General features: G+C 37.3%; 1 protein-coding gene across 11 annotated transcripts in view; it reads left to right on the plus strand.

Annotated features, from left to right (window-relative positions):
* Positions 1-24,251, plus strand: part of AGFG1 (ArfGAP with FG repeats 1) — a 75,778-nt gene that overhangs the window by 4,003 nt on the left and 47,524 nt on the right. For 10 of the 11 annotated variants that reach the window (XM_023259756.2, XM_023259760.2, XM_023259755.2 and 7 more), the window contains exon 2: positions 14,454-14,547. In XM_023259756.2, the coding sequence (XP_023115524.2) occupies positions 14,454-14,547 (94 nt within the window). Of the gene's footprint in view, positions 1-14,140; positions 14,220-14,453; positions 14,548-24,251 lie in introns of all 11 variants that reach the window. The other variant, XM_045034573.1, reaches the window with a different exon arrangement.

Consider the following 24,251-nt stretch of genomic DNA (forward strand, 5'->3'; position numbering starts at 1 on the left):
ATTGAATAAGCATCTTACTGTTTATATTGCTAGACCCTCAGAATCTTTTCTTTCCTGATGATTGTCATTTACCTGTTTGATGCTCATTCAGAGTATATGACAATTCAAATTGTGAAACTTTAAATGTAGATGGTTATACTATTTATTACTGAGCTAGAATGGGGGTATTGTAACATTGATTTGTCACTTTCTTTCTGGTCCTACCTACAGAAATACTTAAAATTATGAATGGACACTCCATTACAGCCAACAGTCAAACATTGCCTTCATGTTAAGGAACTTTTAGTTGATTTAAAGACTAGTTTTAGGGGCGCCTGGGTGGCGCAGTCGGTTAAGCGTCCGACTTCAGCCAGGTCACGATCTCGCAGTCTGTGAGTTCGAGCCCCGCGTCGGGCTCTGGGCTGATGGCTCAGAGCCTGGAGCCTGTTTCTGATTCTGTGTCTCCCTCTCTCTCTGCCCCTTCCCCGTTCATGCTCTGTCTCTCTCTGTCCCAAAAATAAATAAACGTTGAAAAAAAAAATTTTTTTTAATTAAAAAAAAAAAAAAAAGACTAGTTTTAGACCAAATTGGGGTGGCTGGGTAGCTTAGTTTAGCGTCCGGCTTCAGCCCAGGTCAGGCATGATCTCAAGGCTTGTGAGTTCAAGCCCCACATCAGGCTCTTTGCGGTCAGCACAGAGCCTGCTTCGGATCCTCTCTCTCCCTCTGCCCCTTCCCTGCTCATGAGCTTTCTCTCTCTCAAAAAAAAAAATAAAATAAAATAAAATAAAAAATTTGGGGGTGCCTGGGTGCCTCAGTTGGTTAAGCAACTTGAGCTCAGGTCATGATCTCACGGTTTGTGAGTTTGAGCCCTGCACCAGGCTCTGTGCTGACAGCTAGGAGCCTGGAGCCTACTTCAGATTCTGTGTCTCCCTCTCTTCTTTGCCCCTCCCCTGCTCATGTGCGCGTGCGCTCTCTCTCTCTCTCTAATATAAAATAAAACAAAAATTAAAAAGACTAGTTTTAGACCAAATTATTTAATATTGGCATAATCAGTAAATAAGAATTGTTAGTCTTTAAAAAGTAATTCATGTTTTTCAAAAGGGTTTAGATAAGATAAAAAATAACATTTGAGAAATACTTTGTCCCTTCTAATACCAGCTATTTTATGTGGACAGTGTATTTAAAATGGGAATTTCAATAGGTGTATAAATGTAGCCTGATACTAACTTACACTTTATTAATTTTGTGTGCATTTTGACTCACGGTGAATATTTTAAAGTTAGATGAAAAGGCATCTAGTTTGTGTTTATACAATTATTAGCATTAGAGTGGATTGCAATCAAATAGTCTTTTGGAGCTCTGTTTATAATAGTCAGGATCTTACGAGATTACAGTGGGCAGTGATTTATATCTTTAATTCCTTTTCCATTTTTTTAGTACTCTAATGTGGCTGTATTCAATGAGATGTTTTGAAAATTTAGGACAATTTCAAATTGGTGTAAGTGGGAAGACCATGAGATACTTCGATTAGGAAGGACACGATGTTTTTAAGCAAATATTCATTAGGTTCCCAGCACTAGTACATGTGTTGGGGATACAATTCAAGTATTTGTTGAAATAGAAAATGTAATAATAATAATAATAATTAGTAACATTTATGGAGTGCTAGCTGTGTGTCAGGCAGGATTCTAGTAACAACATGAGGAAAGTACTGTTACGTTTATCATTTATCGAGAGCTGTTTAATATAATAACTTGGTAATCCAGTTGGCATGGTATTTGGTAAATACATAGTTTAATTGAAGATTATGTAAATAATGAGACGTGAATTGTTTTGACTACAAATTGTAAAATTAGCATACATTCTTTTTTTTCTAAAATATTTTAATGTTTATTTTTGAGAGAGAGAGAGAGACACACACAGAGCATGAGTGGAGGAGGGGCAGAGAGAGAGGGAGACACAGAATCCAAAGCAGGCTCCAGGCTCTGAGCTGTCAGCACAGAGCCTGACGTGGGACTCGAACTCACAAACTGCGAGATCATGACCTGAGCCGAAGTTGGAAGCTTAACCAACGGAGACACTCAGGCATCCCTAGCATACATTCTTAGTGCTTTGTTGTGATACTTTGGTTGATGTTGGGATCCAGAACTAATGCTGAGTCCACCGCTAGCAAATGTATAAAGGTTTCCCATGGATTATTGTAAACTGTTTTGAACTCTATATTTTGGGGATTTAAATGGTAGATTTTAACTTCGTTGGATTTTAAAAGCAGGACAGACAGTTTATGGATGTATCATGCATTTTTACTTCATAGCTATGCTTTTCAAAAAAATTTAAAGGAACTTAGTTGCAAATGTGTTTTCCTAACTTTGAATTTTGTTCAGAAACTGCTGTTGTGTATTGTGAGTGTAATGGGAATATGGTGCTATTTTGAATTTGGCCTATCTACACTGCCATGAATGAATTCTCTTACTATTTTCTATACCTGAATTGTAATGAAAACCTCCTATCCTATGCATTTAGGATTGATAGTGATTAGGTTCATTAAAAATCAATTATGTATGTATGTATGCATATGTATATATGTTTTTATATACTTAGTTTTTTTTTAATGTATAATTGTTAATTTGTCAGAGTTTTTTGTAACACCTAGACTTTTCTTTGAATGTGGTTCCACTGACTAGATTCTTTGTCCCTTTGCTATAACCCAGACTCACATTGTGTGTTGTTTACAGTATTTAGAATTTTTTTTTTTTAATGTTTACTTTTGAGAGAGAACACAAGCGGGGAAGGGGCAGAGAGAAGGAGACACAGAATCTGAGGCAGGCTCCAGGCTCTGAGCTGTCAGCACAGAGCCCCACGCGGGGCTTGAACCCACGAACCGTGAGATCATGACCTGAGCCAAAGTCAGACGCTTAACCGACTGAGCCACCCAGGCGCCCCACAATACTTAGAATTTTAAGTTGCTTTTAAAGCAAGTTGAGTGCGGGATTGTTCTCAATCTTCTCTTCAGTCTTTTACAATTCTTGTCTACAGTTAAACAACAAGTTTTCATAGTGACTCAATTAAGTCTCCAAAATACTTCGTTTTTATGGAAACAGTTCTCATGTGTCGTTATTGTACATAATCTTTAATTAAACTGTATATTTACCAAATACTGTGCCAACTGTATTACCAAGTTGTTAGATTAAACGGCTCTTGATAAACATGAAACTCAGTTGGAAGGAGCAGGAGAGAGCCGGCCTCCTAGCTGGGAATGTTTGTTGTGCAATAGGCATTTGCTGTAGGTAGGTTGTTCAGCAGGGAGGAGAAACATGGATTCCTCCAACAAATTGATGAAGGGGGGCTGTGCTGTAGTTTTGTGAGCATCTTCTGTCCTGGGAAAACTCATAAGCATGTATGGTGTGGTGGCATCCTATTTTCACCCTTTTCTAGACGACGTGCATAATGCTCATATTCTTGAGAAAGTCCTGTGGAGATCATCAGAACTAGGTGCCGTTACTCTTCCCGCTGATCCCCCTGACTTCTTAATGTATTTCCCACTTTACACAGTCAGAGTGGTAATTGGTTAGGAATACCCACCGTGGATTCCTCTAAGGTGTATAAAAAAAAGGTAAATCACTCATAACCTGGAGTAATTAGTAGCAGGTTCTTTGTGACATCCTTTACAGGCCCACACCTGAGAACTCTTGTCTTAAGAGTTGGATGATTGGATGTGATTAGAAGGAAATTCGTAACTTGCTTTACGGTAGCGATGGGAAGCTTGTTTGAGTTGTTCGAAATATGAGGAATGACAGTTTTTTTTAAGTTGGAACATATTTTTTCAGACTCCTGAGTAAGATGTAGTCTCCTTTTGATTGGAACCATACCGTTTCAGAGAGAGGGAAGTCATAAATACACCTTGCTTTTATTCTGGTTGCTTCTTTTAAGAGGTACATTAACTGCAGCATGCTCTAAGGAATTTTACCAGGATGATAAGCAGGTTTAAAACTGCAGGAACCAGAAGTAAAGACGGGTGGGTTGGGGAGCTGTATATATGGTCACTGTCTTTGGGTAATTTTAAGGCCTGTATGTGGAAGAGGTAATAAATTTATTCTCTGGGAGGAAATGGGAGACGTGTATGGAAGTTATAGAGAAGCATACATGTTTACAAAAGGAAGAGAGAAGTTTTTTGTAATCGTCAGATTCTAAGAATTCTGTTCTTCCCCCATGTTTTGTTAAACTGTGCTAGCTCTTTGATGGGGAGAGTATTAAAATCACTGCAACTAATAATGTGGGAAAACATGAGAACTCTTCCTCGTTTCTGTCTTCAAAGCTTTCTCTCCTACACAGTGAATTTTGGTAGTTCTAAAACAGTTGTGTTCAGTAGGTACGTCTATAAAAAGATCGCTAGTGTCTAGTAGAGAGACTTGATACCTTTGAAATTTAAAAAATTCCTCAAACTTTTTCATCAAAGAAAACAACCTGTAAATTGTATGTCAGTTAAACTTGGCTTTGAAGAGCAAGGGCTCTTTGTATTGATTCTTTTTTTATGTTTCATTTTTAATTCGGTTTTAATGTTTATCTAAAGAAAACGTGCACATAATGTAAAAAGGGAAAGGCTTATAACGAACAACAGTCACCTGTTCCCTTCCTCCATTTCAGGTTGTCCTAGACCGTGACTGTGAACTCTTGTCTCTGCCCTTCTTCTGTGTTTACCTTAGTATTTCTAACTAACATAGTTACAGCTATTGGAAGTTTTTTTTTTTTTTTTTCCAGTGTTGGCTTTATATATTCACTTCTCTGCTGTACAAAGAGGAAATAAGGATTTGGTCCTCAACACTTCTCTCTCCCTTTACATCTGCTGTTTCTACCTCTTCCATGTAATGTTATCACCATTGTTGGTTAAATCATTATTTAGTGTTTGCCTTGTTGCAAGTATGTACGTATTCTCAGCTGAGACTTATAGTGTATTACTACTGTTATTTTCTTGCTTATACAAACTTTTCCCTGAAGTTTGTAATTGTTTAGTTCTCTTCATTTGTTTTCCATGTATGTATCATTAATATATCCCTAGATAAATAATCTCTGGCTGAGGCATAAAACTTCTTTCAATATGATCAGACGCATCAGGTACCTTTTTTTTTTTTTTATTGATAAATCTTTTCTGGGCACTTCTGTCATCTTCTGGCCTGGTCATGCTTCTCTCTAGACCTACTATGCAGTGGTCATCCTGGGACTTTTCTTCTGCCTTCATTTTGGAAATTTCTTTTTCATGTTTAACCTGTGTTAGACCCTCTCTTTCCAGGAGCGCATATCTTCATTAGCCTCCTGATAAAGATCAGTGGGAGATAGTTTTGAGAGCTGTATGACTGTAAATGTCTTATTCTGCTATCATTTTTAAATTAATCGTTTGTCCCCATTCATAAGGGTGGAAATACTTTATCCTTGCAGTTTTAAGGCATTGCTTAATTGTTCAGATCCTCAGTATTGATGTTAGGAATTAGGAAGTCTGATGGTATTCTTCGTATTCATCGGTAGACTGATGCAGCCTGCTGATTCTTCGTGTCCCATTTTCCCCCCTCCCTCTTTGGGAGTATATGTGATCTTTTTTTCTCTTTTCTTCTTCTTTTTTTAATCCCTGCTGTTCTGAACCGTACATTGAAGTATTTTGGTTAGGTCTTTTGTTCATTATTTTAGCCATTCTTTTGGACTCGTTGGTTTGGAAATCATGCTTTTTTAGTTCAGAGGTATTTTCTCCAAAATTGTTGTTGGTGACTGAAAAAGAGCCTGGCTGCCATTTTTCTAGGATCCAAGTTGAGGAAGAAGACTAGAGGCACATAATCTATGATTCAGTTTGTAGAAATTCCCAGTTTAGTCCCTGGTTTTTAGCATGGTACCTAATAACAGTCCTTAGTCTATTTGGATAGTCTCTGCAGATTAAATTTTCCTTCAGACTTCTGCCTAGGGCCTGGTAGGGGTAGTCTTGTGGCTGTAGTGGAACTGGGAGTTTATTTTTGACCCTATGTAATCCCCAGCCCCACCCCCGCCAGCCTGCCTGCGATTCCTTTTGTGAATCTTTAAGGGGTTCTATAGTGGGAATGAGCTTCTAGTTGGCTCCTCTCTGAAGGAGATTCTGTTTTGCTTTTCTTGATTCTGCAAAGTCAGTTACTGCTGTTATATTCACTTTTTATCTTCCAAATTCTGTTATTAGAGAACTATCGTATACTTTTGGCCTCCTTTATTCTCTGTTCCTCTCTTTGTGAGTTAATACCATTTTATTCCTTTGCTTTCATTTCAGTGAGGTTTGGAGAGGTTTGTGAAGACATTCTTGGGTTTTGTCCACTTTTAACTGGATACCTTAATTAGGTTTAAATTGTTACTTGAGTATTATTTTTTTTAGATGTTTTGCATAAGTGTTACAAGTACCTTTTACAGACCGTATTTGTGACTTTCAACCCTCCCCCGCCTCCCCCCGGTAAAAAAAAAAAAAAAAAAAACAGGTGTGGTTTACATCGTGTGTGTGTGTGTGTGTGTGTGTGTGTGTGTGTGTGTGTGTGTGTGTGTTTTCAGTATTTTTAAGTTGGGTTCTGGATAGACTAATATTTTGGAATATCCAGTACATGTTAGTGCCTTGGCATCCACAGTTTGTAGAATCTTGATAACCTGTTAAAGTTGTCTTCCATCTGCTGTAGATTTTAAAGGTATAATTTTTTTGATATGAAACATTATTTATATGTAATATTTTTACTACATAACTAGGATTGGGATAGATCTAAATGTCATATTAACTTTATTACTTTATATCAATATTAGCAACTGCATAAGTTTCCACAGGCTATTAAAATATTTTAACCAGCTTTTCCCCCAGGGGGAGAAAAACAATTAATAAAACTGAATAAGTGTTCCTATTCACCCAGCACACATTGTTATTTGAGTTGAACAAATGGCAATTTGCAAGATTGTTTGAGGCATAGTTAAGAGCAGCATACTGGTGGACATACGGAATGAGTCACACCATCTGGTTACAGTCATACCTGGGTGGTGGTCGTTAAAACTAAAGCTCCTGGGATCTGCATATGACTTAATTATACTGTGAAAACATATTGGGCTCCACCAGTAGGTGACTGGAACTTCTTGAAACCAATTAACTGGCAAACATGCTTTCAAAATATCAATACTGCTGTTATTAAATGAGTCATTACCTAATTTTTTTTTTTTGCACTAAATTGGAGACTTAAAATGTGTATTTTAGGATTTGCAATGGGTGGTACTTCAATATTGGCACTATAAAAATAATGTGGCTTACTTGCTCAACACTTTCATCCAGTAGTTATGACTAATATCATTACAGTAAAATGTTTTATAAACACTGAATTCACATGACAGCTAGACTGGGCTTAGCAAAAAAGGGAAGTGGCAGCAGCTTTCACAAATCCACCTTTAAAGTGACTAGATAAATAATTCAGTTTTGATCAGATTTCATTCATTTAAATGATCAAACTTGGTAAGTAGAGAAGAAGGTAGGTCCACTAATGAGAAAAAATTTATTTTAATTAGTGTAAAAGTTGTGGTTACCGTGAAGAGTAACACGGAATTAGGACTATGGTGTTTTATTTAAGTTAGTGCACATCACTGTTAACGCTTTTGGTGTGAGTCTTAACGTAAGGGTAGATTCCTGTCACTACTGCCACAATCAGCACACGGGGCTGTTCCACCATCCCCAAGACTCTTCTTAACCCTTCTCTGTTCCTAACCCCTGCCAGCTGCCTGTAGTTCTCCCAACACTGATTTTTCTTTCCGATAATGTCAGGTAAATTCTATCATAAGTACGTAACTTTGTCAGATTGTCTTGTCTTCGTCACTCAGCATCGTACCTTTAAGATTAATCCAAGGTAGTTACATATTCCAGTAGTTCGTTTCTCCTGATTGCTGGTTAGTATTCCATTGCTGGGTAAATAAAAGTGGGATTGCTAGGTCATTTGGAAAGTGTATGTTTAATTTTTTTTTTTTTTTAAATGACGGTTTTTCTTTTGATTTTCCCTTTAAAAAAAAAATGTTTATTTTGAGAGAAAGAATGCCAGTGTGAGTTGGGGAGAGGGACAGGGGGAGAGAGAGTCTTAAGCGAGCTCCATGCTAAGTGTGGATCCCGAGGTGGGGCTCGATCCTATGACCCTGGGATCATGACCTGAGCAGAAATCATGTGTCGGACACTCAACTGAACCACCCAGGGGCCCCCAATTTTCCCTTTATACTATTTGGGAAGCTGTGAATTCCATGTACTTTTATGGTCATCATTGAAATTTTGTTCTCCATACTGACATTCTAGAGTTAATTTTAACCTTCCCCTAATAACAAGGTCTTTGAAAATACAAAGTACCCTCACATAAGGGGTATTGTTGATGAGATGTTAAAGTTGTCTCTGTTCCACCTCATAAATCAGGTGTGGTTTTTGTGTTTTTGGTTTTTTTTTTTTTTTTTTTTTTGAGATTTACCTACGTGTTTACCAGTATCTTTACATCTCAGGATCTTCCTGGCGTCATTCTTCTTTTTAAAGTGTATGCAATATGCATTTCTTCAGTGAGAATCTCCTGGGGGGTAAACTCTTGGTTTTTGTTTATGTGAAAATACTATTATTTTGATCTTATACTTCAGAGATAGTTTTACTGGGTTCACAACTTATTTTTTCTCACTACTTAAAGATAATGTTTGTTGTCTTTGGTTTCCATTGAGAGGTCTACTTTCAGCCAGATTTTATCTTGACCTTTTCTTTCAGACTGCTTTTAAGATTTTCTATTTTTGAAATTTAAACAAAATGTTTCTAAGTGTGTATTTTATTTATCTTGTTTCTGATGAGCTGTAATTCCTATATCTGTAGATGCATGCCTTTTACTGGATCTGAAAAATCTCAGCCATTATCTCTTCTAATATCCCTTCTCCTTATTTTTTCGATGTTCTCTTTCAAAAGTTAAGAGTATTGATTAGATATGTTAGACCTCCTCGTATCCCTTTTTTTCCTTTTTGTCTTTTTTTCTGTCTCCCTGTATGTCTGTGCTGCTTTCTGGGTGGTTTGTTTCCTGTCTTCTAATTCACCAGTTTTATTCTTTGGTGTATCTCATCTCTCTACCTGCTTTGTTGAGTTTTTAGTTTCTACATTTATAATTTTTCATTTCTAAAAGTTCTGACTTTTAAGTTGCTTGGTTATTCTGGTAACTACACATATCTTGTTTATTTTTATGCCATCTTTTATTTATTTTGATGTTTCTTATATACTGTATTTATTTTCTGTTTTGTATTTGATCACTCCAGTATCTAAAGTCTTCGGGAGAGGTAGGTATAAACATGTCGTTTCTACCGACAAGCTTAGTGGTATGTTTTGTTGTGTGATGATTTTTATTGTAACCTCATAGTTTACTGAGCTTAATATTTCCACATACCGATAGTATAAATTGGAAGTGCATTGCTCCTGAGAGGATTTGCATATTCTTCTGCTGGGAACCTGGGATACGACACCTGGAAACAGTTTTATTTCTCTTCTAGGGTCTTGAGTTTAACAGGTCTGTCTCCGTTTCAGCTCTCTCATCTGGCCATAGCTCTTGTTGATTGGTGCTTGCCTTCTGAGCAACACTGCATTTTGTGTATGACATGGGTCACTTTTCTGGTTTCAGCTCAATTTTTAATTTTTTTTTTGCCTTTTTTTGCCTTTTGGAAGGAATTCTTAGAGATTTTCTTTCCTTTCTAGAAAGCTCAACAATAGGTTAACAGTTAGGGTTTTGTTTGTTTGTTTGTTTTTGTTTTGTAACTTATAGAGTATCTATCATGTTTTAGCAGAGGAGACTTTTTAGAATATCCGGTCTGCCATACTATTAGAAGTAGAAATTGGATGAGATTAAATATGCAAAGTGTCAGTATAGGTACTTTATAAATATTAATTTCACTGTGCCTTATTTAACTTTTATTTTACCACCAATTTTGTCAGCATGCTTGGCATAATAAAGTTGTTTTTTTTGTTTTTTTGGTTTATTATTTTTTTGTTTTTTTTTAAATTTTTTTTGGTGGATACTTTCCACAGTCTTTTCTAATTTAAATTTAATATATAATATACAAATTTTAAACTGCTATATTTATTTTGTTACTTATCACTTCATAGGAAAAAGTATTCATTTCTATTTTCTGTTTTTCTGAAAATATGATGTTAAGGGAAGATTTAACTTTGTTGTTGTATATGGGGGAGAATGTCTTATGGAAGATTAAACCTGTAGGGGTGCCTGGGTGGCTCAGCTGGCTAAGCGTCCAACTTCAGCTTAGGTCATGATCTCACAGCTCGTGAGTTCAAGGCCCGTGTTGGGCTCTGTGCTGATAGCTTGGAGCCTGGAGCCTGCTTCAGATTGTGTCTCCCTCTCTCTGCTCCTCCCACACTCGTGCCATGTCTCTGTCTGTCAAAAGTAAATAAACATTAAAAAAAAAAAAAAGATTAAACCTGTAGAAATTGATACTCAATAAAGATCCAAAGAAATTCCAGTAATTTCTTTTGCTTGGTAATTAACATTTGGCATATGTAGAGCAGTGATTCTCAACTGGAGGCATTTTGTGCATTAGGGGAGTTTTGGCAATGTCTGGAAACATTTTTCATTGTCCCTTGTGGTTTGAGGATGTACTGATATTCAGTGGGTAGAGGTTGGAGATGCTGCAATCCTACAATGCACAGAACAGCCCCCTCACAATAGTTACCTGGCCCCAAATGTCAATAGTGCGAAAGTCGAGAAAACTTGGACTTAGAGAAATAAAGTGAAGACAAGGTGTTAATGCTGGTGGTATATTTGGGAGGAAAGATTTCCAGGCTTTTTTTTCTTTTTTCTTTTTTTAGAAAAACTGAAAGAAAGCCTTAGGAACACTGTTTTCTCCTTCCCATATTTTCTTTCTCTAATTCTTAAGCACTGGCATTCACATCTATACAGCAAGGACTCAGAGTCCAAACTTTTTGACTACTGCTACTAATCAGTTGGACTCTCTCATTATTTCTTGCTGTTTTTTTCCCCTATTATAGAATAATACATATTCATCGTGGAAAACTTGGAGAGAATAGGAAATTATAAATAGAAAAAAAATCATCCTATCATTTATATGCAAGGACTGTTAACATTTGGGGGTATTTGGTTTGTCTGTTTTCTTTGTAGATAGATTTTATGTAGTTCTGAGAATACTATGTAAGTTTCATCTTAAAAAATTAAAACATAACCATAAGTATGAATAATGTTCAGTGTTATTGTCATTTATGTAACCACTTCCCTTTGATACTGTAGTGTTTCTGATGTTTTCTTATTATGAATAATGTTTGATGAACATCTTGTATGTAATTAGTTAGCTGTGTTTCAAATTCCTTCTTTAGAATAGATACTTAAAGGGTACTTATGGGTCAAAAGGTGTGAGTGAGGTTCTTGCTAACAAATTGGTGAATTTATCCTACCATAGTGTATGAGACCACCTATTTTCATTTTGGACTTAATCACTTTTTTTAACCAAACTATTACATTAAAAACATTGTTTTTAATGTTTATTCTTTTTTTTTTTTTTTTTTTTTTTTTTGAGAGAAAGAGAGACAGAGTGTAAGTGGAGGAGGGTCAGAGAGGGAGGAAGACACAGAATCTGAAGTAGGCTCCAGGTTCTGAGCTGTCAGCACAGAACCCCTCACGGAGCTTGAACTCATGAACCGCGAGATTACGACTTGAGCCCATGTCAGACGCTTAACTGCCTCAGCCACCTAGGCACCGCTAACCAAACTATTTTATAAGCCTTTAATACCTATACGAAGCTTTTGGAGGCCAAAAGGGGAAAATCATTGTATATCCTTGCATTGAGACTAGAGTTAATCTGCCTGAGTCAATGGAATATAAAAGAGCAATTAGAGAAATCAACATGAACACATGTAAAGTTTCCTTGGAGCGACTCAATTTATGTAATTATTGTGGCCTCGCAAAATTGTATCTTCTAGTTGTGCAAATTGACTCCTATTTTAAATGCACTGAGTCAGCTCACTTAAAGAAGTCCTAGAGTAAGTGTTGTTAAGTAGGAAAAAAATGTCCTTTCATAGTTTGGTTATGAGTTCATTGTGGTTGTATTTGTTTCATAAGTTCAAAATTTTGTCACTTATTTAAGTAAAATGAATGCCTTCTTCATGCATAAACCGACCCTGTGATACCATAGGGTCTTGAGATCTGGGAATGAATTAGCTATACACTGTACTGTCATGAGATTACGTCTGTAAAATAGAACTAAAAACGAGCTTTAGAAAGAAAAAAGAATCGGGTTTCCTCATTTAATGAGTTGAGAAATACAGGAGTATAATTCTTTGCTTGAAAATTTTCTTATCCAAAGCATACCCCCTGGTAAGCAGTGTTTGACACTTCCTCATTAGGAAATTATTCCTTTGCCTTTTCCTTTTTTAAAAAGGATACTGTAAGGGAGGTGGAAAGGTGAAGGGTTGACTGGAGCAAGGACGGAGGTATTAGCAAATAGGGGGAGACCAAGTTGCTAAGTGAGAGGGAAGGAGTTGTGGAACTTAAGAGAACAGTAAGTTAATTTGTTCTTAAATTATTTTGAACAAGGAGCACCTGGGTGGCGCAGTCGGTTAAGCGTCCGACTTCAGCCAGGTCACGATCTCGTGGTCCGTGAGTTCGAGCCCCACATCAGGCTCTGGGCTGATGGCTCAGAGCCTGGAGCCTGTTTCCGATTCTGTGTCTCCCTCTCTCTCTGCCCCTCCCCCGTTCTTGCTCTGTCTCTCTCTGTCCCAAAAATAAATAAAAACGTTGAAAAAAAAATTAAAAAAAAAATTATTTTGAACAAGGTGGGATGTAAATACACATCGTAAGTTAACACGCTTCCCTGAAAATGGTGAATCTAGTCTTGTTCTCATAATACAGATGAATCGAAAAACAAAGCGTATTGCTTTACATGAATAATGACTTTTCTACATTTTCACTTTTGGAAATTTAGGAGATGTTTTTAAACCCTTAATTTGTGATTACACATTTACTTGAAACTAATTCATACTGTAGTTGTTTCTTCATTAGTTAAGTTTGAAAGTTTTACAAGGATGAAATTGCTGTGTTCAATTTCTCCTACAGTGCAGTCCTTATTTCTGTATCTTATGACTTAACCAAGAGCTAGAAGTAAACGAATTAGTTTAAAACTTAAAAACAGCAACAAAACCCAACTTAACGTTTCCCCAACTTCAAAACATGAAACCTAAAGTGCTCTGTCATAATTCAAAGCATGATTTGAAAGATGTGCCATCTATCTCTGACTGTTCTGTCAGGGAGCGAGAAGGAGCAGGATGTGAAAATTGAGGAGCGTCTGTTATTTCTGAGTTCCTTATTGTTTTGGCTTATAATATTGTGAATTTGTAGGGTTATTGTGTAATATTTAATTATTCAGAATGTTTCCAGGTTACTTTTGAAAGACTTCTGGCTCATATATTATTTTACATCTTTGCTAAATCTCTCAGCATAGGAGTCTGCAAGATGACTGTGATAAATTATGTAAAAATATTAATAATCTGCTCTAGACCCTGGGTTCCAAATGAGGCCTTTACCAGAGGACATGACTCAAACGGAATTAGATGAAACTTTGTATAGATTACTTGTTACTTTGCATAGATTATTTAACCCTTATTTTTGTGGGTTGAGTAGGTCACTTCGGGCAAAATGTAAATAGTTTTTATTCTTCTTTGAGTGCATTTCTATTCAGTTTTTTATGTGCATTGTAAACATCAAGAAGCGCAGAGATAAAGTCCTTTTAAGGCCACCTATACAGAAAAGACTTTAAGGTTGTAAAAGAACTTAACAGGCATTTTTAATCTTGAGTCCAGGCATTTCTTGAGTCCCTTTATGTCTCTTCGGTTTCGTCTTGAATGCTTACTGCCTTCTGAGATGATTGAAAATATCCTTTTATTATAAATTTTTGTTTGAATTGATGGGAGAGGTGGGACTTCATTCTTACACGTTAATCATTTCCAGTTTTCTTGGGTTAGTTTTCAGTTTTCAAATCAGCCTCAAGCTTAAAGGTAGTAGCTATTTGATTAGAATATTTGTATAGCTCCAGACCTCTAACAAACCATTGTCATTTTCTTAGGAAATGTGAAAATATTTAAATGATTAATTGCTTTTTGAATTCTTTACCATAGAGCTCTTACGTAGTCCTGTCCTTCCATTAGAAACACACTAAAGCAACTTTTGTATTTCCAAGAAGCTCATGTATTACAGGTACTATGTATTCCTAATTAGATAGTTACCTGAATTTATCTTTAAATATATTATTTAGTGTGAATCTGACTTATCTTGACATATCTATTGTGGAGATTAATAATAAAATAATTTTTAAATACTTTTAGTTTATGGAGTGAACTGTTCTACGTTTAAATGCACTAATTAAAAATGTTTTACATTGATGTGTAATTTTTAAGATATAGTAACTTTGTAAAATATTTTATCTTCTAGGAGAGGGTTAAATCCACCACACAGAGTGAAATCTATCTCCATGACAACATTCACACAACAGGAAATTGAATTTCTGCAGAAACATGGAAATGAAGTAAGTGTTTTTACAATTTTTAACTTTCTTGTTGGCAGTCGTTTTAATAAGGTTTAATAAGTTGTTTAGAATGGGGGATTTCACTGTGGAGGGGTGCCTGAGTGGTTCTTGTTGGTTAAGTGTCCGACTTTGGCTCAGGTCATGATCAGGGTTCGTGAGTTTGAGCCCCACATCGGGCTCTCTGCTGTCAGCAGACACCCTGCTTCAGATTATTTGTTCCCCTCTCTCTCTGACCGTCCCCCGTGCTCGCTCGCTCTCTTTCTCTCCAAAATAAACAAACATTAAAAAATAAAAGATGGTGGATTTCACTGTTTAAAAAGTTATTTTCACACAAAAATAACTTTTAGTAATGTACTCATTTAGTACTCATTTAGTAATGTACTTAGAATTAATATCTACTGCAAAAATACCTTTATCCTGAGGTGAAACATGTATCTAAAGTTCATCAGTGTTGAATGTAAAAGCCATTTTTGGAAGACATCTAGTATGGGAGTAATTGTTAGTGTTTACTTTAAAAGACCAAAAGAGTAAACTTTTGTTAGGCCATTGTGTAATCAGCTTTTGCTTGAGGTCCCCTCCTACCTTTTTATTATATGTTGAACTTTGTGTTGAGCAGGTGCTGGGTAGGGAGGAGGCTGGCAGTGCTGGGGGAGAGCCCAGCATGAAGGGGAGCCCAAGAAGAACTTGGAGAGGAGCTGTTTCGTTCTAACTCTGTTTTAATGGGCTTCCAGCAATGCCATTCTGTTTTGTTTGCTTTCTTGTTTTTAGTTCTATGTTTTTACCATGTGTTCATGAAAGTGGTGATCTGGCATTGAAAAAACTATAAAATTGACCCAGAAAATTATTTCATTACTTCATGGAAAGGAAATAATTACTTTAGTTATACTATTCTGTTTGCATATTTTTGATATAAGAGAAAGAAAAAAGTTGTTTTAGTATTTTATTCATTTTAATTGTTCACCCTCGGAATATATGTAGGCATTTTTACTTGCCTCTCTTTCTTCCTTAAGCAAGTAATATCTTAAACTTGCTTGCCTACTTGTTTCGCACATCTGATTTTGGCTCTAAAACAGCAAAGAGGTATAAATTCAAGATTATGAGATATTTTTAAACGCATGATTCAGAGAAGTGAGCACACTTTGAAGTCTCCCAAATTTTGCTGATAAAAAATTATTTTGTGGAATCAAGTTTCAGACTGACGTGGGAAAATCTAAAGCTAGGAGAAAGGGCAGAAGATTTGTAATGACAGTACAGAATAATATATTTACTGATTAAAATATAATTTGAATTGTTTATATAAAGTTTGGGATTAAACTAGCAGTGCAAACTTTTAATTACACTCTTAGAATGTTGGCCTAGTATGGAAAAGTTTGGATATCTGAAATAGGGAGTCAGAAATAAAATATTATTGTTCTTAGATGAAAAATCTAATGACCATAGGTAACGTCAGAGAAATAGAACTAAAAAGGTGACAGTCTATTGGAGAGGCTAGGTAAAAACATCTGCACCTGTCAGTAAGTAGCTAAGGTTAGGTGAAGATCGGCCTCAAAATACAAGACTGATTGTGATAAGAACATTCAACATACGATCTCCTCTCTGAAAACAATTTTAAGTGTCAATACAGTATTCTCACCTGTAGGCATAGTGTTGTACATTAGATCTCTGGAACTTACTCATCTTGTATGAATGAACTTTATACCCACTGCGTAGCAGCTCCCCGTTTCCCTTCCCAGCCCCTGTCAACTGCCATTCTACTTTTTGCTTCAGTGAGTTTGACTGTTTTAGATGCCTCATGTGAGTGGAATCATACGGTATTTGTCCTTCTGTGACTGGCTTATTTCACTTAGCATAGTGTCCTCAAAGTTCACCCATGTTGTTGAATATGGCAGTTTTTAAGATGGACATCAAAATAAATTCAGAACATAGGCAAGGAAACAATTTTAGGCAACTCATATCAAAAAGTGGAAACAGGGATGCCTTGGTGGTTCAGTTGGTTAAGTGTCCAACTTCAGCTCAGGTCGTGATCTCGCGGTTCGTTGAGTTTGAGCCCCACGTCGGGCTCTGTGCGTACAGCTCAGAGCCTGCTTCGGATTCTGTGTCTCCCTCTCTCTCTGCCCCTCCCCCACTCACAATCTGACCCTCTCTGTCTCAAAAAAAAAAAATTGAAGAAAAAAGTAGAAACAAAATACGAATGTTAGAGATGACTGGAATGGGTTCATGGATTTTAAATCCCGAAAAGAGCCATGCAGACTGATAGGCCACTTGAAGCCCTTGCCAGGGCAGTCACTGTGCGAGGTGCTGTGGGTGTGCGAGGTACTGTGGGTGTGCGAGGTACTGTGGGTGCAGTTATGGGTGTGTCTCAGAGGCTTAGCTGACATAGAGCTTACAGTGTAGTTGGAGAGGCAGATATGTAACAGTTATAGCATATGTTAGATAACTAATGACAAGAATAAGAAGTATCAGAAATAATCTGGAAGGACAGATTCAAACTGTGGGTGAAAAGGAAAGAATTGGGAAGATCTCATAGAGGTAAAACATTTAGGACCTGAGCTGGCAGGAAAAGAGATTTGTTCATTTTTAAGTTTATTTCTTTCTTTATTTTTAAGTGATCTTGACACCCGATGTGGGGCTTGAACTTATGACTCTAAGATCAGAAGTTGCATGCTCTTTTGACTGAGCAAACCAGGCGCCCTGTGGCAGGAAAAGATATTGAAGGCAGAGCAAACACATTGCACAAAGAGAAAGGGAAATTTACTATAGTTCGTACTGTTAGAAAATATACCAACCTTTTAAATACTTGTTAAGGAAGACACACATAGTTTCTTGTGTCCCTAAGAACATCTTGGAATCAAAGTCTTGGGCTAGGTATATTTAATTCTTACTAATATTAACAGTATCTGTGTTCTTAAAAACTTAAGAGGTGCTTACTTAGAAGGTAAGGATTGATACTATAAAGTGCAGGATGGTCAGCACAGCCTAGCAAAAACTTGATAGACTTCCAAGCGCAGGTGCTCTGTTATCACTTTATCTTATGTAAACATTTAAATATTAAGTTTAACATGCATAGAGAAAGCATGCAAATGTTAATTTTTCATTTTAAAACATGTTGCCATATTCCAACTGTGTGTCACTGTGTTTGAGGACCATCCTCAATCACATATATTTTGGATTAAAAAGGCCCTGCCCGTCTTACGTAATGTGCATGAAGGGGTCATACCTGAGGATGAGTGTTTCATCAGTTAAAAGAGAGTATATTGACTGGCGGCGGTCTGGGGTCTCCTCCCTCCCGGGGTTAGTGTTCTGAGGGTCAGTTAGCTGGTCCTGATTGGAGGGTGCAGGCTTACGCAGGTAAGCGCGGTGGTTGCTGAATGACTCAGCAACCCGTGTGTTGAACAGAATTCACCTACATTGCACATGCTTTCAGTGTTCCTCCAGACATTTCTATGTGGGAAAACCTGTTTACAGTCATCTGAGTGTATAACTTCAGTCTGTTGTAATGCTTGCATTACAGTTGTGAACAGCTTGCCAAAGGAAGTCACGCTGCCAAATTCAGGATAAAGAGTAGGAGGGGACCGCCAAGTTACAGGGCAAAGGGCACGGATTCAGGGAATCCGTTTTATTCACCATCAGCGCAGTGGCCTAGCACACGTGCATCTCTAGGGAAGATTTCGCTTTTCATTCAGACCCGTGTTAAGAATTGTTCATTGGTTTTGGAAAATCACAGAACTGATGGCAGCACCACTTATGGTATTTGAGTGATTAATAAAGTTCATCTGTCTTGGTCTGCGAGCTGTGGTAAGCAAATACTGTTATTACCGTTTATAAATGTGTATCAAGGACATGCTTAATATTTATTACATTATATCATTAGCTTCTACGGATGTGGTTTACGAAGTACTTGAACATTACTTTAGTGTTCTGAGACTCCTGCGGAGCAGATGTGTATGTTATTATCTTATAGAACATAATGTGCCAGATGTCAGTACAATATTTTTCAGCAAAGCACCTTGTATTTATTATTTGCAGAAATACTTTTGACATTTTTTTCAGAAGTAAAGTGTTTTACAAAAAATTTCTATATACTGTATTTACCTAGTAGCACTTTCTATCATGATGTTAACTTAAAAAAAAAAATCTTTAGTTGTTTCCTCCATATATCCTCTTTTGTGATATTGTGGGTAATTTATGGTCCTCTAGCCCAGGGAATTTCACTACTGGGTTAAATCCTGATTATCAAAGTAAATGGAAGCAGGGCTGGTGATCAGTGCTCTAGAAATTCAATAAAAAGAAAATGTATTAGTAATTTTATTTTGAAACATCAGTTTTTCTTTTCTAGGAGCAAATTAACTCTCCTTAATTTTGTTTTAGGCCTGAGAATAAAAGAGTCACTATTGATGCTCCACAGGCACATACAGTCTACATGTAGAAATAAAATCATTTAATAGACAATATTTGATTATTTTTATGCTAGATTATAAAAATAACCCCCAAAACAAACTACTGCTTTAAGAAAGAAAAAAAAAAAAAACTTTCTAAAACAATTGGCCCATAAAGTAAGGTGCTCTTTTTCTCTCTGTTCACATTTATGATGGATTCGTGTTTCATTTTTAAGAGAGATATATTAATCACCTGCTGTGTACCAAGGACTGTCCCTGGGTGCTAGAGATAGAGTGACAAGCAAAAGCAGACAGGACTTGCCCTCATGTAAAGCTTGGAGTTTAGTGGGGGGAGACAGACAACAAAAATCATTTTTTGCCAATTCCATTTTGGTTTAAGACAGAGAGGGCTTCAGTGGTAGTTGTAGATGCTTTGGGACTGTGGAGATGAGGATTTTTCAGGATGTTATACTTACGATTAAATAGGCCTTAGTTTATGAGATAAGCTATTGAGAGTTTTTGGGCAATTAACTTGCATCTTTGGGAGAGATTGGGGCCATTTATAACAGGAAACAAACACTGTCACACAAAAAATATTTTTGTTTCTAAAAATATTTTAAATTCCAAATTCACATGCTCGGACAGTTTTTCTGGAATATCCAGTTATCATTTTATGATACGTTGTGTGTACTCAGTCTACTATGGGTTAAACAGGACACCTTGTGTCCTGTGAACTAAATAAGTGATGGTGATTCTCCACACAGACTCGTGGACTCTGAAAAGTGGAAAGCCAATATCAGAAAGAGTTTATGGGACATTATCAGAGTAAAGACCGTGAACTTTTTTTTTTTAATTTTTTTTTCAACGTTTATTTATTTTTGAGACAGATAGAGACAGAGCACGAACAGGGGAGGGGCAGAGAGAGAGAGAGACACAGAATCTGAAACAGGCTCCAGGCTCTGAGCTGTCAGCACAGAGCCCGACGTGGGGCTCGAACTCACGGACTGCAAGCTTGTGACCTGAGCCGAAGTCGGCCGCTTAACCAACTGAGCCACCCAGGCGCCCCAAGACCGTGAACTTTTGAATGAATCGTGAATCAGTGTGTGAAGATACCATGTCGTTTCAAAGTGTTGTAGTCATTTCTTTAAAGTTTTGCTAAACGCTAAGCGGTCTTAACCCAAACTGTAACTCTCTAGGGAAATAGATAAAATTTGAGCTGGATTTGTTAAATACTTCTTGAAGTGCAGTGGTCTTGTGCAGAAAGAATGGGCTTTGGACTCGGCAGGCTGAGAACATTGGACAGGATGCCTCTGAGACTCCATTTCTACCAACTATAAAATAGTGACAGTAAAATCTTTATATAGAAAGGCTAAAATACTTTGAACTTGAGCAATCTGCGAAAGTTCCAAGTGTAGTTCTTGTTGGATAATGTAGGTATTCAGATGTTTATTGAATCAGAATCTAAGGTAGTAGAAGTTACAAGGGAAGGATTATCAATATGTATTTTTGTTCCTTATTAGAGGGATTTTTTTAGTTTTCATAATGTACAAAAGTGTCATTTACATTAATGTTTGGGTTATGTATTTAAATTCTTGGGACATTTTAATTTTTATGCTGATCTTAAATAGCAGCAACAATTGGCTGTGATTTTAATAACAGCATATTAAATGTCATGATTGAGTAGAGCTAAGTTACAAACTCAGTACTCCAGGATCTAGAATTACCTTGTTGCTTTTAGCAAGGTTGGCAAACTGTTTCTGTAAAGGACCAGTAAATACTGTAGGCTTTGTGGGCCACCTACATACAGTCTCTGTTGCATATCCTTGTTTGAATAGAGCATTTTTAAAATAATCCTTTAAACAGCTGTAAAAACCATTGTTAGAGCAGGGGCAGTGCAAGAACAGGCCAGTGGCCCAATTTGATCTGCAGGTGGTTGGTTGAAGACCCCTGGTCTGTGGCATTCCAGAGTTTTCAGTTCTCAATATAAATCCTTTTATAACCTTCCTAGTTAATCTTTTTCTTGCTTCATTTCCAGCAGAAATGTTTAAACTGTAGTGATCTCTGTTTTGTTTTCCATATATGCTGTCCGTATTCCAGTTTTCTTGCCATTTTGCTCATGATGTTGTATTTATTGTGAATCTTTTTTTAAGATTCACATTTTTACTCTCCTATCAAATTTTTACTCTCCTATGAAGTCTTCCAGGAGTATTGGAGCTGACAGGGACTATATAAACCCCCCCACTCATACTTCAAAAAAAAATGTATATTTATATTTAATTTATATGTATGTGTGTGCGTATGTGTATATATATGTGTATATGTACATATATATACACACACGCACCATGGCATTCACTCTAAGATATTGCACTATATATATATATATATATATATATATATATATATTTATTTCATAGTTTCTTCTGTATTGGTTTTACTATCCTCAAAACATTGTAGACATTTCTATATCGTATCTTACATACTTTTTCATTACACTTATAGCAGTGAGAGTGTACAAGAATATATATCCAAGGGAGTTTGAAACTTTGGATCCATGTGAATTTCATCCAGATTACTTTTAGTAGTTGTTAAAATTTTTTCTTATTTATTTATTTATTTATTTATTTATTTATTTATTTATTTAGTGTGTGTGTGTGTGTGTGTGTGTGTGTGTGTGTGTGTGTGTGTGTGAGAGAGAGAGAGAGAGAGAGAGAGAGAGAGAGAGAGAGAGAGAGAAAGAGAGAACTCTCCAGAGATTCTGACTGTGAATGTATGGTAAGTATGGTGAGGTGAAGGGGTGTCTGTTTGCATTTTTAGCCAGAACCCTATTGTGATTCTGAAGCTGAGGGCTACAGGCTACCATTTGAGAAAACCACTATAGCAGCTAAAGGCTCCAGACTAAGACTCAAAATAATTTGTGGTCTTGTCACTTTGGGCAAACTACTTTTCCCTGAGTTTCATTTTCCTTTGTAATCTGTGAGAAGTACCTGTCTTGTGCCTTTGATGTGAACATATTGTAGCATGGTCTTTTTGAATGGTGACTGAAAACCCAGATTATTGTAAAGGAGCTAGTTGCTAATTTGTAACGGATGCTCTGAGCGTTTAACTTTTTCTTTTGCACTGGTATCTTAGGTCACGTTATTTACTTCCTTCTAGCTTATTTGCCTCAGCCATTGTAGCTTCCTCTCACCTCTCAGCTATTTTGTTTCTTTTTTCCTGTTAGTGAGTTACCATTTTAAAAACTTACTTGGATCTAATTGAAAATAGAAATTGTCAGTCTTTTTTGTTCCTTTTAAAACTTCTTCTTATGGAGGTATTCATATATCTATACAAGCACATGGAATAATATAACAAACTTCCACCCATTCATGGTCTTCTTGTCCCTTCTTTATACATACCTATATAGATATTTTAAGTGTATTTATTTTGAGAGAGACATTGTGAGTGTGGGAGGTGGAGAGAGAGGGAGAGAAAGAGAGAGAGAATCCCAAGCAGGCTCCACACTGTCCATGCAAAGCCCAGTGTGGAGCTCAAACCCACAAAGCCATGAGATCATGACCTGAGCCAAAACCAAGAGTCGAACGCTTAACCAACTGAGCCATCCAGGCACTACCCCCGCTTTATTTTTTGAAGCAAATCTTAAGACATATAATTTTATCTGTAAATTCATCAACTAATGTTATCTCTGAAAAACAAGGGCTTTAAAAAATACATAATCGCAATACAATTTTCATGTCCATAAAAATTAGTAATCTAGTTAGCAATGTTCAGTTTTCTTTCATTTCCTGAGTTTCATTTCTTTTCCTTAATGCTTTGTTTGAATCAAGATGCAAGTAAGCTCCACTTACTTGCTGTGAGTGGTTAATACGGGTTTTGAAACTGTACCTGCTGATAAACGGTCAGAAGCTAGATGATCACAGTCTTACCAGGCAACTTCTCTTACCAGGCAAGAGATACCAGGTATCTCTTGGATTGTGGGATAGAGCCAGGTTTGCATCAGGAGAGTTGGGGCTTCAGATCATTGGGGCTGGATGCCCTGTAATCCGGGGTAAGTCCTGGCCATCTTAAGTCTCTGGGAAGCCTAACAGCTCAGATGACTTTAGACCTAGCAGTCAAACATGCTGCACAAGTGCCCTGTGGTGCACATCTGAGTTCTAGTCCTCCACCTGTGTCTCTTGTGCTTCAGCATCAGCTGCTACTCAGGCTCCTCACGATTGACGTTCTTACCAGAGCAGGAAGTCTGCTTGGCTTCTAGGACAGCACCTGGCATTCATCTTGGCAACAGAGGATGCCATCTGGTTGTGGGGTGCTTTATGAACTGGTAAGAAGAAAGTTGAAACAGGCTCTGGGCCCATAGATTTTTGAGGAATTGGTGATGACATCGAAGAGTTCTTGGTTCTCTTTCCGGAAATTAAAGTCATCCTGCACAGGCAGTATCAGCTTTGGGTAGGAGTAAGCAAAGGCCACACCCAGCAAGAACTTCTTACAGATTTAGATAATGTCTTGTCAGTCTTCTGCTGGACCATGGGCTCCACCAGCTCCCCAAGGAAAACCTCATACCAGTCTGTGATTCTGGGGTCTTTGCAAGGATGGGGTGGTGGTGAGCAGTTACCTTCTGTTGCAGCTGCTGCTGTAGGTCTCACTGCAGGCAAGGGGGGTCTCTGGCAGTGTGAGTGGCTTGCAGGTTGACCTACATGCTGCACTGTCTCTCAGAACCCCTTTTCGTGGATGCCCATGGCAGCATCGTCTCAAAGCCACGGCACAACGGCCAGATCTGCCTGTCTTCTGCCCCCTCCACCTCCCAACTTATTTATTTGTTTATGTATTTATGTATGTATGTATTTATTTTTGAGAGAGAGAGAGACGGCGAGATAGAGTACGAGTGGGGGAGGAACAGAGAGAGAGGGAGACACAGAGTCCGAAGCGGGATCCAAGCTCTGAGCTGTCAGCATAGAGCCCAACGCGGGGCTTGAACTCACAGGCTGTGAGATCATGACCTGAGCCGAAGTCGGACGTTTAACCGACTGAGCCACCCAGGCGCCCCCCAACTTTCTATTATGAAACATTCAAATATACATAAAAGTTGAAAAATTGTGCAGGTATGGTAAACATTGTGCTGTGTTTGCTTTCACACATGTCTGTGTATCCATCCATTAGTTAATTCCACTTAACATTTGCTTCAAAGTAAGCCACAAACATTAGTTCACATCACCCCTTAAATCCTCAGGAGATCATTAATTGGAATTCAATATTTGTTAAAAATTGAAGTATAATTGACATAGACGGAAATGTAACAATCTTACCTTGGGAAGAGTTTTGATAAATGCA

This window comes from Felis catus, chromosome C1 (assembly GCF_018350175.1).
Source record: "Felis catus isolate Fca126 chromosome C1, F.catus_Fca126_mat1.0, whole genome shotgun sequence".
Taxonomy (NCBI): Eukaryota; Metazoa; Chordata; class Mammalia; order Carnivora; family Felidae; genus Felis; species Felis catus.